At 41.6% G+C, this 16,523-nt stretch overlaps 1 protein-coding gene across 6 annotated transcripts in view; it reads right to left on the reverse strand.

Moving 5' to 3' along the window:
- The window catches only part of FAM184B (family with sequence similarity 184 member B), a 55,361-nt gene extending 42,985 nt beyond the window's left edge, over positions 1–12,376 (reverse strand). For all 6 annotated transcript variants that reach the window (XR_008974580.1, XR_008974579.1, XM_057426632.1 and 3 more), the window contains exon 1: positions 11,685–12,376. Coding sequence is in view for 4 of the 6 variants with exons in the window: in XM_057426632.1 (XP_057282615.1) it covers positions 11,685–11,819 (135 nt within the window). In the remaining 2 variants the exon portion in view is untranslated. The remainder of the gene's footprint in view (positions 1–11,684) is intronic.
- Between the last annotated feature and the right edge of the window lie 4,147 nt (positions 12,377–16,523).

Genomic DNA, 16,523 nt, shown 5'->3' on the forward strand with positions numbered 1-16,523 from the left:
AACTTCCCCTGTTTAAGTTTTAACCCGTTAGCCCTTGTGCTATCACTACAGTCCCTAATGAAGAGTCCCTCCCTAGCATCCCTATAGGCTTCCTTCAGATACTGGAAGGCTGCTATGAGGTCTCCACGCAGCCTTCTCTTCTCCAGGCTGAACAGCCCCAACTTTCTCAGCCTATCTTCATACGGGAGGTGCTCCACTCCCCTGATCATCCTCGTGGCCCTCCTCTGGACTTGTTCCAACAGTTCCATGTCCTTTTTATGTTGAGGACACCAGAACTGCACACAATACTCCAGGTGAGGTCTCATGAGAGCAGAGTAGAGGGGCAGGATCACCTCCTTCGACCTGCTGGTCACGCTCCTTTTGATGCAGCCCAGGATATGGTTGGCCTCCTGGGCTGCGAGCCCACACTGAAGCCGGCTCATGTTCATTTTCTCATAGACCAACACCCCCAAGTCTTTCTCTGCAGGGCTGCTCTGAATCTCTTCTCTGCCCACCCTGTAGCTGTGCCTGGAATTGCTCCTACCCAGGTGTAGGACCGTGCACTTCTCATGGTTAAACTTCATGAGGTTGGCATCAGCCCACCTCACAAGCGTGTCAAGGTCCCTCTGGATGGCATTCCTTCCCTCCAGCATATCAACAGAACCACACAGCTTGGTGTCATCGGCAAACTTGCTGAGGGCGCACTCAATCCCACTGTCCGTGTCAGTGACAAAGATGTTAAACAAGCCCAGTCCCAACACCGATCTCTGAGGGACGCCACTCGCTATTGGTCTCCAGCTGGACATTGAGCCATGGACCGTAACTCTTTGTGTGCGGCCATCCAGCCAGTTCTTTATCCACAGAGTGGTCCATCCATCAAATTGATGTCTCTCCAACTTAGAGACAAGGATGTCATGTGGGACAGTGTTGAACACCTTACACAAGTCCAGGTAGATGACATCAGCTGCTCTACCCCGTCCATCAGTTCTGTAGCCCCATCATAGAAGGCAGGATTTCCCCTTAGTGAAGCCATGCTGGCTGTCACCAAGCACCTTGTTGTTTTTCATGTGCCTTAGCATGCCTTCCAGGAGAATCTGCTCCAAGATTTTGCCAGGCACAGAGGTGAGACTGACGGGTCTGTAATTCCCAACGAGCCCTTCCCTGTTGGTGAGCACGAGGTCAAGCACGGCACCTCTCCTTATCGGCTCCTCTGTTACTTGCAGAAGGAAGTTGTCTTCCACACAATCGAGGAACCTCCTGGATTGCTTGTGCCGGGCTGTACCGTCCTTCCAACAGATGTCAGGGTGGTTGAAATCCCCCATGAGAACAAGGGCCTGTGAGCGTGAGGCTTTTCCTATCTGTCTATGGAGTGCTTCAACCGCAGGTTCTCCTTGATCAGGCGGTCTGTAACAGATCCCCACAGTAATGTCTCCCATAGCTATATTCCCTTTAACCCTGACCCACAAACTCTCTGTTAACTGATCACCTGTCCCCAGACAGTGTTCCATACTCTCCAGCCTTTCCCTAACATAAAGGGCGACTCCCCCTCCCCGCCTGCCGGGCCTGTCTTTTCTAAAAAGCCTGTAACTTCTCGGTTTGGGGGGGGTTGTGTGGGTAGGTATGTAAAAGGGCCTGCTTGCTTGCTCCCTCGAGCAAGAGAATTGAATGGAAACAGGGTTGAATAGATCATTGTTTCTGTTCTGCCTGCTTGATGGTAAGGATGGTAACTAAAGCAGACTGGAATGTGAAGTAAGCATATTTTATATTATATATGGTATATAATATATATTATATATCATATATTAGTAGTTAGGTATGCCTCTCTCTGTGTTCTCAAGATCAAGAATGAAACGGAAAAAACACTGTGACTCCCAAGTAGCTCTGAGAATGTCATATCTTATGTGGTGTTCCTGACTCTGATTACACCTTCAGTCATAATGCAAATCTGCGGACATGGATTAATCTGGAAATAAATACCTGAGATGTGTTAGTATTAGATTATCCACCTGCTACAGCCATAATATATAGTCACTTGCAGGCCAAGTGGTGCAAATTTTCCAGATAGGACATCTACCAAAATATTTGTACCAGAAAGTGTCATCATTTGAAAAGCCGTAACAGGCTGAATAAATAATATTCTGCCAAAATAAAAGCAGACCCTCTACAAGGCAGTAATTTCCTCAGGTAAACTGTGCACCTTTAAACTTTTTGCCAACTGGGAATACATATTTTATCCCTCTCAGGTGTTTGCCTTCTGTGTTGTTCAGTTCTTTTTGGCAAATGCTGTCTGCTTTAAAACGTTGTGTACAGGATAATTCCTATGCGTGCAGGTGGTGTATTCCAATCAAAGGTATCAAAGAAATCAAAACACTGATGACATAAAGCAATTATTCTTCACATTTTGCGGATGGAAAAAGTAAGGAGTGAGTCATCCCGTTATTTTTCTTGAAATCACACATTCAGGATGGAAAAATAGGAAAGAAACCTGTGTTTCCTAACTCCTAGTCCTCTCACATAATCATGGAAAATGCAAGGAGTGGTGGGAAATTACTGTCCCTATAAACACAAATAAATAATATATAAAGTATATATTATGCCATGTTATGTTCACAACAGTATAGTAAGTATGAACAGATATACTAAGAAATGTTTTGGTGTATCTTAATGTCTAACTGTTCCCCAAAAGGACGAAATGCCTCCTCTGAAGAGAAATTTTGCATTTTTCTTGGTACTCTAGAAGCTACTTTCTGAAACAATGACTTGGCAGTATTGTCTTTTCTAAAGAGCCTGTAACCTTCCATTCCAACACTCCAGTCATAGGAACCATCCCACCATGTTTCTGTGATGCCTATTATATCATACCCCCATGGACGTGTACACATCTCTAATTCCTCTTGTTTGTTCCCCATGCTACAGGCTTTTGTATGGAGGCATCTGAGCCGAGCTCCAAATGAAGCCGGCTCATTGGCTGGAGTGGCTGGAATATATCTACATTGCTCCAAGCATTTATTATAAGTGCTGGCAACTGACTGGGTGTGTTGGGATGGAATGATGCCCCCCTCCCCCAACACATCTAGTTTAAAGCCTCCTTGACCAGTCTTGCAAGCCTCCTACCAAAACTGCTCTTACCAGACCATCTCCACCAGCCCCGGCCTACAAGCTTGGGTCCCGTGTTCAAGACACCCAAACCCCTGACTATGACACCACCCTTTTAACCATTTATTAACCTGGCTAATCCTCCTAGCTTTTTTCAGGTCCTCCCCTGTATCCTGGAGTACTGATGAAAAGACAATCTGAGCTCCAGAGCCCCTAACCATCTCTCCCAGGGCTCTGTAGTCTTTCTTTATGTTCCCCAGGCTACTCCTATCTATATCCCTAGCACCCACATATATCACTAGAAGTGGGTAATAGTCCATGGGACTTACTAGAGCAGGCAGCCTCTCTGCCACATCCCTGATCCGTGCCCCCGGTAGGCAACACACCTCCCTTGAGACCAGGTCAGGCCGACAGATGAGTGCTTTTGTCGCTGTCAGAGTCCCCTACTATTATGACCCACTGCTTTTTCCTAGCAGCACCAGTAGAGATCTTTACCAGGGCATCAGCCGGCTGTTTCTGGCTCAAGTGCGTTTCCTCATTAGCCCCCTGCAGGACAGCAAAGTGGTTCTGCGTGGGGACAACAGATTTAGGGGGAAGCCCCTTGCTTTTAATTGTCCTTTTCCTCCTTTTTTTGTTGGTTTTATTTGCCACTAATTCCCAGCTTCCCGGGTTAACGGCCTCCTTTCCTCCATGAGCTAGAGGGGAAGCTCGAGGCCCCTGCACAGTTTGGGCCAGGAGCAAGCATTCCTGCTTCCTCTCAGCTTCCCTCACATCTCGCAGTCTATTAACAGCATCCCACAGCTCAGCCCCTGCTGCAAGAGGACCTCCACCAGGGAGCACCGAGCGCAGCCCCCTGCCCATTGTGCACCCTCCCCTCACCAGACCAGTGCAGGCACTCTCTACACCCCGAGCTCTGCACTGCAGCCTCCCTTCTCATCGGCTCTGTCTGGGTGCCTACGCGGCCACCGCCGGGGCAGCCAGAGCAGAGCTCCCAGAAAGGGCCCCAGTCATACGACGACGGGTGCTCACCATCCCGCTCGCCAGCCCACGCGAATTATTGCGCAAACTGCCTCAACCCACTCTGCCTCTGTTTGCCCATTCCTGGTCGCGTGCGCTCCCTGGGGCAGGTTTTTAACCAATCAGCGCTGGTGCCGCTGCTCCTGGCTCCGCCCCCTGTGAGTCAGCTGCTCGCTCTCGTCAGCTGAGCTGCCGGCTCCTGGGCAGGTCCTGTCGAGGACTGGAGGCTCCCTCGGTGGCTCTCGTCGCTCTGAGTTGAGGCTCCTGGATGCTGAGGTCCCCCCCGCTCCGGTGTTGAAGGCGTCCTCTCTCGAGCTACTCACCTCAGCAAATGTTGTAAAAACATTTAAAAGTGCCACCTATAGTTCTTAACAGCCCTGTTACCAAATTCTTGCAGTTCTCTCCTCTTGAATGTAAAAAGCAAAATACTCAACTGTAATCTCATGTTTACATCTAAAGGTAAGCTCTCATATAACTGGCTAAATGTCAGTGCAGAGTCACAACCAAATGCTGTAGCTTCCAAAGACAGTTAAAACATAAGACTTCTCTGGTAATGACCTGTTTTAAGTTAAAACTCTATTTAAGTGCCTAAAGGCTAAGTCAAAGTTCTGAATAACAACTACATAAGAAAGGTACAATCTTATTTCGGATAAATTTTATTGAGGTTCTTAATTTCAGAAAAAAAAATCCCTATTTGGAAACAGTCAGTTTGTAGTTTGTTTCTGAAATAAAGGCAGTTTTTCCTCAGCAATAGGGTTATGTGTGTACTGCTGTCCCTGAGCCCTTTGGAAGACAAATTAATATACATGAAATAAAATGCCAAGTTTAAACCAGCACTGTGGAGCCTGAGCTCCTGTGTCCTACTGGGAGGTAGGATAAATTAACCCAGCCTTGGTACTGGACTAACTACATTCACACTCTTCCTGATGGCTGTAAGCTCAGGCAACAAAACTCACATGCCTATCTGTTCCTATGAAAGTCACAAGTGGTCTTCAGCTCCACAGAGGCAGGCAGCTGTGTACGGGCAGGAGAAACAGATGAACTGTTGCAGTTGATGTGCTTAAGATCTGACTGCAGAGGTGGCAACAGAGGTAGTTCTACCTCACTGTAACAGCTGGTTTTGTAAACCTAATGAAGACTTCACTTTGGGGAAAAAACATGATTCTTTATGGAAAGAAGTATTTTATATACCATACACAATGCTGAAGGGCTGAAAAGCCTAAATACACAGCTTTAGTATATTTGAGACTATCTTAAGCTGAGTTGACACTGACCTTTAACTTCAGTGTAATTCTCTGAGTTGTAAAATACTGGCATCTACCTCCTAGTTCAAGAAAATGTTAGGAGAGAGGTACAGTTACAGTGTTACTGAAAAGGGTACTTGTACACATGTCACAGTTTAAACCCAGCCAGCAAGTCAGTATCATACAGCCACTTCCTCACTCCCCCCACACCATTCCCCAGTGGGATAAAAAAGAGAAAAAATTTGTAAAAACCCATGGGTTGAGATAAGAACAGCTTAATAATTGAACTAAAGATATAATAACAATACAGTAACACATCACCCATGAAGAAAAGACTGAGCATGAAAAAAAAACAGCCTTGCACTTTTGTGCAATTAATGAAACACTGGATATTTTATTACCTATTGCCTGGAATGTGCATATTAACAAAATGCACAACATTTTATATATAAACATTAACTAGAGTTCCTTGAAGAAGTGATATGAATTTAGTATGCAGTTTCCATTATAAAGTAGCTTTGAGTTGTTCATTACTAGGGCTGCCAGATTTTCTTCAAACTTGGTATAGTCAGTGACAAATCTATATGGTAAGAGGTAATTCCAATGCATAGATGTCATTCTTGTACCTTGAATTAATTTAAATGACAATTTCTAGCTATCCAAACAACAAGATTTTAGGTTCCTTCCTAATAGAAGTAGTGTCTTTAATGCTGCTTTTGACTAGCTGATCAACACATATGAGATTACACATTATTTTAGGACCCAGGAGTTCCCTTTTAATGCTGTAAAGAAAAGCTAGTGATGACAACTCCAGAAATCACAGTTTGTGCATTTTTGTCAGCTGGTAGGCAAAACTAATGCTAACTCTTAAATCCTGATAGAAAATTGTACATAAAAATAATGAAAACAAATACATCACAAAGTAAAATACATGGGGATATTGATAGCTGACTTTGTTGGCCTTGTTAGTACATAATTTTAGCAGCTTTATAAAAAGCTTCTCTCTGCCTACATGGAAACCAGATTTTATAGTTCTTGCCAAAGGAGAAGTATTGCTGCTCCAAAAGCATGATCCTAGTTTTTTATGCTGTACCATTTTTGCTTCATTTCTGTAGGATATTGAATAACTCTCCAGAGAATTGAGATCAAAGAGCCCCAAGCACACAGGAGAGCTCTGGTAGCATAATAACTAACTGCAAACCAGCTGAGCTACTGTAAGCACTGGTTACTGAGTACTGTTAACACATCACAGAAAATAAGGTCAATAAACTTAGCTTAAGCTACATGAAAAAGGCAACATATTTCAACTAGGAACATGAGTAGAAAACAGGAGTGCTCTGTCACAGGTGCTCAGCTGTTAGGTACTTCCAGAATAAGCCATTAGTATTTGATCATATTTCATTCCTAAACCTGTCAGCCACCTTTTTTTTAATGGCAAATAAAACAGGAAAGGTTAACAGATCTAGTTAATATACAGCTATGCTACAAGACACTGGAGTGGTGTAAATAGCCTATAGCCACATGCACATAACACCCCGTTTGCTGATTCTTCTATAAATTTCCACCAGCACAGTGAAGCTATTAGAACTAAATATGAGCACACACTTCTTCACAAGTCTGACATCCTTCCTTAAATAACTAATGACAGTGGGGTTTGCTTATCTGGCTGATTTTCCACAGGAGCTTATTAAATAATGCTTCACATTTGCTACCCTGCTGACTGAGCTGAGGGGCAATAAACCTCCTGGTGACTGTGGTGATAAGCAGCTGGAGTGTGTAATATTTTCAACTGCTCCACATAGAGTCATTAAGAAACATCTGCCCAAACTTGTTCTCCTTCAGTATTTCTTTCCCCTGAAGGAAACAAAAAGTTCATAATTATGTTTTACCAGCAATTAACTTTTTTTTACATTAGCACTCTTTTCCTCTGACTCACAGTATCCAGCATACATACACAAAACTCTTGCCAGACTGCTTGACTTTTTAACAATCTACTTGACCAGAAATACTGCAAATTAAAATGTGCTTCTTATAACAAAGCTCCCAGATTCCCAATATAGAGTCAGATGAACCCCTAGGAAAATGAGTTTGAGGGTAGCTCTGTACTCTCGTTAAAAATATCCCTCCATTGGTACCCAGGAATTTGTCTCAAAGAAGGAAACGTAACTGTTTTGTGGGTGAGGTAGCATTCTGATCCCCAAGCAAAGCCACCATCCTAGTTATTCATGTTAGGTTTGGTTTGAGCCCCACTGGCAGAGGTTTGAAAAGAAACCTGAATAGCATGAATATCTGCAGCATACTTAGTTCTTATCAGCCCTGCCTGAACTGCCCTTTCAATGAAAGCTGATCTGTTCTGCTCAACACTCTTCTTCAAGAGTTCATTAGCATTTCTCATCCTATCTCAAACAAAAAGGACTGTCCTGAGAATCCATAAGCACATGGAATTCCTGCAACAGGCAACAGATAATAGAAATCCATACCTTGAGGCAGCAGGGAATGACACTTCTTATAAAAAGTCACCATGCATTTTAAACTGCATTTAACTGCTAAACAGATCAGAAATACACAGAACTAGCAGGCATGAAACAGCATGCCAAGGGTCCCATGTCTGATGGAGAAGTCTAAACTTAATTACTGTTACAAAGTCATGCATTCTACTACAATTGTAGGAATACACTAACTTTAAGCCTCTATGAATTTGAATGCATTAGTGCACTACTGTTGCAGCAAGGTACCTATATATTAACTGTATTTTACGTGTGAGTGACAACTACACATGGACATTCCTATTCACAAGCAGAATGTTTCTGGTTTAATTTTTGTAAGTTCATAAATCAAACCATAGCTCATCTGGAAACAGCTGTAATGCTATCCGATTTTAAGGTCAAAATTCAGAAGGCCTAGACAGCTCTCATTCAAACTCACCAGGGCTTCTAAATGCTTTTACCTGCCCCCACGAGAACAAAAAAAAAGATCAGTTTGCACTTTTTAGTATACCTTTTTTAAATATATATATATATATATATTTCAAACAAAACCTGACTGTCCCATATATTCATTTAGCACTGTAAGTTGTGGCTTTCAAAGCAAAAGAAAAAAAAACAAAAAAACTCTACAAAACCAAAAACTTTACAAGTAATAATAAAACCCTACCATATTTTCATTAGCAGATTTCAAATGTGGGTAGACAAATACCTAATGGCAAAAAAGGATCTGTGGCCACTTCTGCCTTGAAATGCAAAGGCCACCTTACTTTTGGGGAGCCTGACTGAGCTTACAAATATGCTTGTTGGTTTTTCTCACTGGGATAGCTTAATGGGGAAAACCAATGTATGTTCTATCTACATGTCAAAAGTGGGAAAAATCAATTTTTGTGAGAAGAACCAGACATCTAAAAATACTGATAAATTGCCTACAAAAAAAAGCAGTTTGCTGCCGAAAGCAAACAAAACATTTCTAAAGGTTTGTAGTTTTGCTGCTACAGCCAAAAGGGTGCAGAACAGAAAAATGTATGAAAACTTGCTATATTCTACCTCTCCAAAAGCAAAAATAGTGGGGCAGTAGAATGGGAGCAGTTTTCAGTATTTCTGTGTCTTGATTAGCTATGAGGATTCCCGTACCAACCTGTCTTACGATGTAATCAACATTTCATGCAACGATGGAAACTCCATCACCTCACCCAGTTTGGTTCTGCTGCTGATGCCTTTTGCACACTCCTCCTTCATTTTTGAGAGTAAGAGGAGGCCACTAGTGACTAACTAAAGAAACAGAATGTAAGTGAAGCTCTGTATCCTACACCTTATTTAAACATTATGTATTTGTTTCTCTGGGTACAACGTGGAGTGGATGAGCAATTAGAGAATTATCACCCCATCAATGAATTCTGACATCACTGGGCAGGAAGTTGCAGCTGTATAATGACAGCATACTGCATACTATGCTGGAACAGAAAAGGAAAGCACTTCAGGCAATTTAAAGTCAGGAGGGATTTTATTATAATTATCCTGACTGTAACATAGCCAAGAAAACTGTGGTTTGAATAGGAGATCTCAAAGTTTCTAATCCAAAAATGATCAGAACAAATTTATGCCATGTTTAGCAAATCTGGTCTCAGATTTTGCTTCTCAGATGTTTGCTGTTAGTAAGCACTCAGAAATCAGAAGGGAAAGTGTATGATTAAAAATCCAATTTTGCCATAAGTTCTCTGTAAGTGTAGTGTTACTGCAGAGAAAATTGGTTCTTAAAAGCCACATGCCAAAATAAAATTATTCGTTTTTCAGAAGCACTTTTTTGAGCTTCAGGTATAAATCATCTGTATTTCAGAGGACTGAAAAGTATTCAGAGGGGAAATTCTATTAAAAGTAATCACCCCACCCACATTTTAACAGTAGAAATTTAGCAAAAGCATCTGAAAAAAACCCACTGCAATAATTTGGCCATGATTCCCCTCCCCCTTTTGCTGCTAAAATAGCAGAACTTACCTCCCTTACCAAAGACAAGCTTTATAGAACTTTCAGAAAGGAGTGAGATATATTTTCCTCAAAATTTAGTTGAGATTAAAGAGACTTTAAAAATAATCACTTTATAGCGAAAGACATAGAAGTCTGTACAGACCATTAGTTTGAGAGCTGAAAATCTTGAACAAGTGTTTCTTTGCTCAGATCTCATCAATGTGCTCCAAGTCTGCTGTTGAGAAATGGATCACCCAGAAAGAGGGAGCTGGTAACTCAATTCTTGTTATTTACTATGAAGTATAAGGTATCAATTAATAAAGCGCCACTATTACTTTTGTACTAGAAAAGGTAATACAGTGATGTGAGCGATACTTATGGACAAATTTTACTTAGCGTGCAAAACTGACCAAACATACCAAGTATCAGACAGAAAATAAGGGGACAGCTCAGGACATCTGAACCAATTTACAGTCATCTTTCATGTACCTTTAACTGTGGCTGAGGAATTAGCAATGTCATCAATAAATAGAAAGTGCTTCTCTTGATGAATTTTTACAGACTTCATTGCTCAAACATATCCTTGTTCAAAATCACTAAAAATTTGATGTTTTCTTTCAATTACTACAGACTGATAGCTCACTGTAAAGAGTCATTTGTGTACTTGTGGACAGAAAGCAAGCATCAGATTGTGTACAAATGCCGTTATACAAACATACAATCAAAGCACTGGTTAAAATTATTGGTATAGTACAGTAAGTATAATACAGAATCCTAGAATGGTCCAGATTGGAAAAGACCTTAAAGATCATCTAGTTCCAACCCCCCCCCCCCCCCCTGCCATGGGCAAGGATATCTTCCACTAAATCAGGTTGCTAGCAAGTATATGTGTAAATATAGGTAGCACTTGTGTATGTATTCATACACTGATATATGTTATCACATACAGCTGTCATTAGATGAAAATAATGGCACTGGAACTAGTTCTAGTACTAGTACTTACTAGTAAATCAGTCTAAGTTGAACATCTTAATGACTTCCTATTGACATGTATTTTTAGTGAGTGTTTCTTTTTATTGTCAGCGCGTTTTCATTGCTAAAATGTCTTTACCAATTGACATGAGACTACAAAATATGTAAAAACTGGATTAGTGAACAAGGATTGGAAATAGGTTTTTCTCATTGAACAAAGATACAGCATAAAGGTTGGTGAAAAGGTAACTGCCACCTCGTACAGATTTTCTCTTACTTCTTAACATGGTGTGGAAAATGTTCTAAACATTTAGCAGTGTAACTCAGTATTGACTAAAAGATTAAGTACAATATACTGTGTAATTAATCCTATCTCTTCTCCAACTCGTCTTTCAGGAATGTCATGTAAAGTATCTGTACTTATGCCCATCAGGAACAATTAGGTGTAAGACAACAACTATCTTGTACTGTGTGGTATCACAGTTCAACTGCAGCTTTGCAACAATATTACTCGAGAACCTATAAAACTCAAATGAATCCGTGTCTTCATAATTCAGGGGGGAAAAAACGGATACCGTCAACCCCTCCAAGCATCACACAGACAAATCCTATGTCCTCTCAGAGCTCGAGCCCCTCTCGCTATCGTTGCATGCGAATTAGAGCAGTTTTGACTGCGATTCTGCAATCGTCAGCCACAAAAGCAACCCGCTGAGGCTAGTCTGTGGCACCGGCGGGGGGTGGGGTGCGTGTTTGAAAGGAAGTTTGTGTACACCGATGTTTTCAGCAACAGCCTAGTAAGAAAGGACAGGTTTCTCTTCCCTTCTCTCAGACGGGGGCCATCATAGAAGGCAGCTCCGAGTCAGCTCTGGCGTCCCCAGCCAGGGCAGCCTAACCTACCCGGGAAGGCTACAACAGCGAGGCTTACCTTAGTGAGCTGAGCGATCTTCTTGCACATTTTCATGTGCATTTCCTGACTGCATTCCTCCGCCGAGCTGCTGCGAGCTGCTTTAGACGCACTGCAAGTCCCGGGCTGATGAATCTTGTTTATGCCAGAGGCCATCAGGCTTGAATTTAATCAAGTCTGTCCGTGTACGCTCCGATGGTGCGATCCAGTTCCTCCTGCTGCCTGGCCCGGCGCGCTGCTAACCCCACCAGCGCTAGAGGAACTTCAGCTTCACACAGGGCGAGCTCCAGCCGCTGCCGTCCTCCCTTCTGTGCAGATGTCCCAGTCCTTCAGCAAAACACCCAGGCGAGGAGGTAGAGAACAGCATGTGCAAACATCCTCATTGGGATTATTTTCCCCCTCAGCTTCTCTTCAAATGGTTGAGCTTCTGCCAGGAGCAGATGCCAGAGGCTGGATGCTACAAATTCCCCACAGAAGTCACCGAGCCAGCCCTACAGGCATCAGCACAGACGTTGCTGGGGATTTATTATACACATCATCTGCAGATGAAATTATGTTGCCTTTTTAGGATGCCAGAGGATTGCAGAGGTCATCAGAGAAGACGGTGTTGGCATCTTTCATAAACTCTGTTACTTTATCAATCCTCTCCGAATCCGGATGGACCAATAAAGTGATGAAGGAAATCTTGTTCAATTTTTGCTGCCATGCTGAAAGCAGAAGATTCCACTTTGCTAGTGGTGGGTTTGAACACTTTTTCAGGTTTATCAGAACTGGGAAGGAGGATTATCCGGTATCAGCTAAGGAAGGGCAGGGCAAAAGGGAAAAAGGAAAAAATCCTTAGTGAAAACGGGAAATTCTGGTGAGGGTAAAAAGAGATAAAGCACTCTTAAGAATAAAGCACTTCAAGAGGGAAAAGTTCAAGGCAGAAAAATGCCTGCAGGCAGTGGAGAGAAGGAGGAGTGAGAAGATAAAAGTCTTGGGACAGAGAAACCAAACTCTTTAATTGCTGGAAGAAAAAGAGGGACTTCAAATATCCAGAGGCAGAAAGAGTATGAGAAACTCTTCAAGAGTGAAAGAAAATTAAGGCTGACTGAGAAACACAGTGTAGAAGAAGGGAAAGGCAAGGAAGGAAAACTGGTCACAGTTGCTGAGAGATGCTATGCAGGGAAGAGATGTTTAGCCCGGGTAGAACACTAATAAGAAAAGGTAAGGAACAGAGCCTTGCACACAAGGAATGACTTAGTATAGTTTCCTCCTTCAGTGGCACTAGTGACAGGATGCTGCTGCCTGTGGCTGAAACTTTTTCTGTGACTACGACTTAAGGACATGACATTGTTAATTGGTATCTGATAAGACATGTACTCACACTCAAGTTTAACTCAGTTAATACAGTTATACTATCTTCTCTATATGGTCATCAATTAAAAAAAAAGTGTAGGAACTTAATTATATGTTGATATATGTTATACATTGATATCTGATTATATGTTTGATAAAACTTACAAGCTTATTATGGCAATAAAGAGAACAGAGAACGCTGGAGCAATTTCCTAGCACCTTATTTTCTCAGAAAAAAAACAAACCTGAGTGAAAATAGAAAGCAAATTAAGAAAAAAATAAAGATGTTCTAGAAGTAGTTGCAATTATTGCTTTACTAGATGAATAGTAACATATAAGTATTTTCTCCTTTACAGCAGAGAACACACTGAACCTGAATGCATGGCTAGACACAGACGACAAACATAACCAATGTCAGAGCATAGAAGAACAGATATCAAGTAAACTGAGAGACAAAAACAGCATTGATATATTTTCAATCAGACTGTTTATATAACTGGGAGAAGGAGGGTTAGAAGGAAAAACCTGAGGCTTTGGTACAAGACAGTGTTTTAGCAGAATCTGCTGATAAAACACTGATAAAATATTCTGAGTCAGACAAGACTTCTCTGTCAGTCAACACTCAAACACTGGAAAAAGCTTCAGTTGGATCTCCTACAACCAGAAATGCAAGTTCATAGGTGATCAAGTTCATTAGTTCCACTACTCAAGAAAACCACCTGGTTTCAGTAACAGAAGTTCAGAAATGACAGCAGAGCTTTTCAATAAGAATTTGACCTATTTTTTTTTTTTCTTCTAATTGAACTAGGGATCAACTGCAAGTAGGATTACAAGGGAGGATGTCCACTTAACTTTCCACTGGAAACTACTGAATTCAGTGTTGTTTTTTTTTTTTTTATACATGAGGCAAAGTTAAAACTGATCCCCCAGATTACACTCTACTGCTGTTTTGCAGCCCAATTTGCATTTGAAAATGGCAGAACAGTACAGGTAGACATTAACAGTCATATCATATTTCAAATGACAAAGTTGTATCAATCAGATGGCTTTAAAACTTCTCAAGTTAGTGTCTCAACAAAGGAAGATGCATCCCTAAGTGAGATTCTAACTTAATTCATAAAACACTATCCCCAGTATTGATCTACACTTAAGTTCAGTTTGGTGCTGCCAAGGTCCAATTGGATAAAACCCAGTGTTGCAAGTATTTTGTTTGTGATGCTCAGAGTGAAATTAAGATGCAAAAGAAATCAGTACTGCAATCAGTCAATTTATTATAAAAAGATAATTATTATAAGAAAATAGTGATAGGACAGATTGGAAAAAAGGACAGAAATTAAGCAAGAATTTGGAGTGCAGAGAGAGATATTCACCACTGTGGATCCAATGACATCCCAAGGGTCCGTAGTTGTTGTCTTTGGTGCTGTGTGTCTCCCAGGGTCTGTAGTCATCACTGAAGGCAGATGGCCACAACGGCTATTACTTTTTTCCCCTTTTATAATACATTAGGGGGAAGAGCCTCTGTTCTTAACGTCACGTACTGCACATTCCTGGTGAATCACGTGCATCCACTTTTGCTGGTCTTGCAGCCAGCTCTTTAGCTGTGCATGTCTGTCAGCAGTCCTTGAGATAATGGACAGCAACTCCTCACACCAACCCTTGAGATAACGGACAGTGGAGTTCCATCTCAGCTCCTCACAGCCATCTTCGAGATAGTAGACCTCATCTTCTCATACCAATCTTTGAGACAATGGCCAGTGGAGTCTGATTTAAATTCCGTCTCTCCCAGGTCCCACGGTAGTTTTTTGACCCCACTCAGCATACACTAATTGAAGGACTGGAACCAACCAGATGCATCAGTTACAAAAGCTCTTGAAAAACTAAATAGCATAAAAACAACTTCCCTTATTTACCTGTTTTTTTTTATCCAGTGACCTTCATCTAAAATTACCACAAAGTAACTGTTATGCAGCAAGTTTGGCTTACCCTATGGCACTGTGTGCTTGTTCACACACAGGACTGACAAAGGAAAGAGAAAGGATCTGGAACAGTGGGTGAGAAGTAGAGACAACCAGCATAGCAGATAAAGTCAGTATTTCAAAGGACAACAAAACACACTTAAATTATTGGAGTATAGTTTGCTCTGGAGCCTGAAGCACCATCCAAGGTTCTGAGTTTAATCATTCCTTCCTTTTTCAGATAGGACTGTGAAACCCACTATCACAACCTCCAAGCCTGTACTGCAGGTGAGGTCCTTGCCCTCCCAGTCGATCGCTGAATACATCCCTCAGGAAGCAGGTACCCCTTACTGAGTCAAGTTAGCTCAGAAAAGGACTGAAGACCCAAGGCTGAGCTGAAATAGGGCTTCTGGGCAAGAGGCATGGCTGGAAGCCCCAGCTGAGTCTGGTCAGAGGCCATTAAGGCTTATTAGTGCAGTCAAGGTCCTGAAACTTGTAAAAACTACAACAGCAAACGCCTCTAGCAGTTTAACAAGTATCTGCTATCACAGGTATACTGCATGTGGAGCAAAGCCTGAATGGCCAGTATTTGTGATCCTGCTTCAGCATGTGCTATACCTACATGTGAAATACCAATTCTGATACTGGGAATCTGGACCCTTGTACAGTATTTACTCTTAAAGCCAGTATGCCTAACTGGGTTAAGATTTCAATATGGCATAACAGGAGCTCAACTTCTATTTCTACCAAGAAGTACAAAGCCTAGCAGAAATATTTAAACAGATTTCACATCCCGGTTAAAATCCATCGTAAGGGACTGCAAGGTATTCACCAAGGAAAACCCGCATCAGTGGATCTGGGATGCAGGTAGGCACAACTGGCCTGATAAACATATGTGAATCAAACATAATTAAATTTGCATTATTGGTTTCACTTAAAACAAAAGTCCTGGTGTTTTAAAATCACAATGATCACAAAGTTTTACTGGCTCTTCTCTTCCTGTTTCCATCCTCCTCTCCACAAACAGACTCCTATGGTGGAAAAAGATTCATGGAGTTAATTGCCCAGTAAAAATATCTTTTTTCTGAGAAAATAAAACCTTACAAAAACCTCAACTCACCAAGGATTTGCTGCTGATTATGCTTTTGTAGTGTGCCTATTTCTCCAACATGAAATAAAATCTTTTAGAAAAATGTTAACATATAAGATTATATGTTAACGTTGCACTTGTGAATGTAGAATCCATTTCTCACTCTAAAAGCAGATGGGTATTGGGCCGGACCCGTATGTTTTAAAAATTAATGCAAAAGACTCACATTTAAAAAGCAGGTATATTTTAAACATACACAAATGCATGGTAGTACAATATGTCATGAAAAAACAACTCTGCCACATGTATAATTTTAAAATTTCTTTTTATCTATAAAATAGAATGCTTTTTCATCCTGCTGCTACCCTCCATTCTTCAAACAGCTCGTATACCCCATAATCCTTGACACAACCATAAGGGAAAATCATTCTACTATTTCCTTCATAAAATCTGCTTCTTAAAGAAAACCCTGGGGAA

Source organism: Pezoporus wallicus, unplaced genomic scaffold, assembly GCF_028554395.1.
Source record: "Pezoporus wallicus isolate ANWC-B61680 ecotype Strahan unplaced genomic scaffold, APGP_CSIRO_Pwel_v1 scaffold_13239, whole genome shotgun sequence".
Classification (NCBI taxonomy): Eukaryota; Metazoa; Chordata; class Aves; order Psittaciformes; family Psittacidae; genus Pezoporus; species Pezoporus wallicus.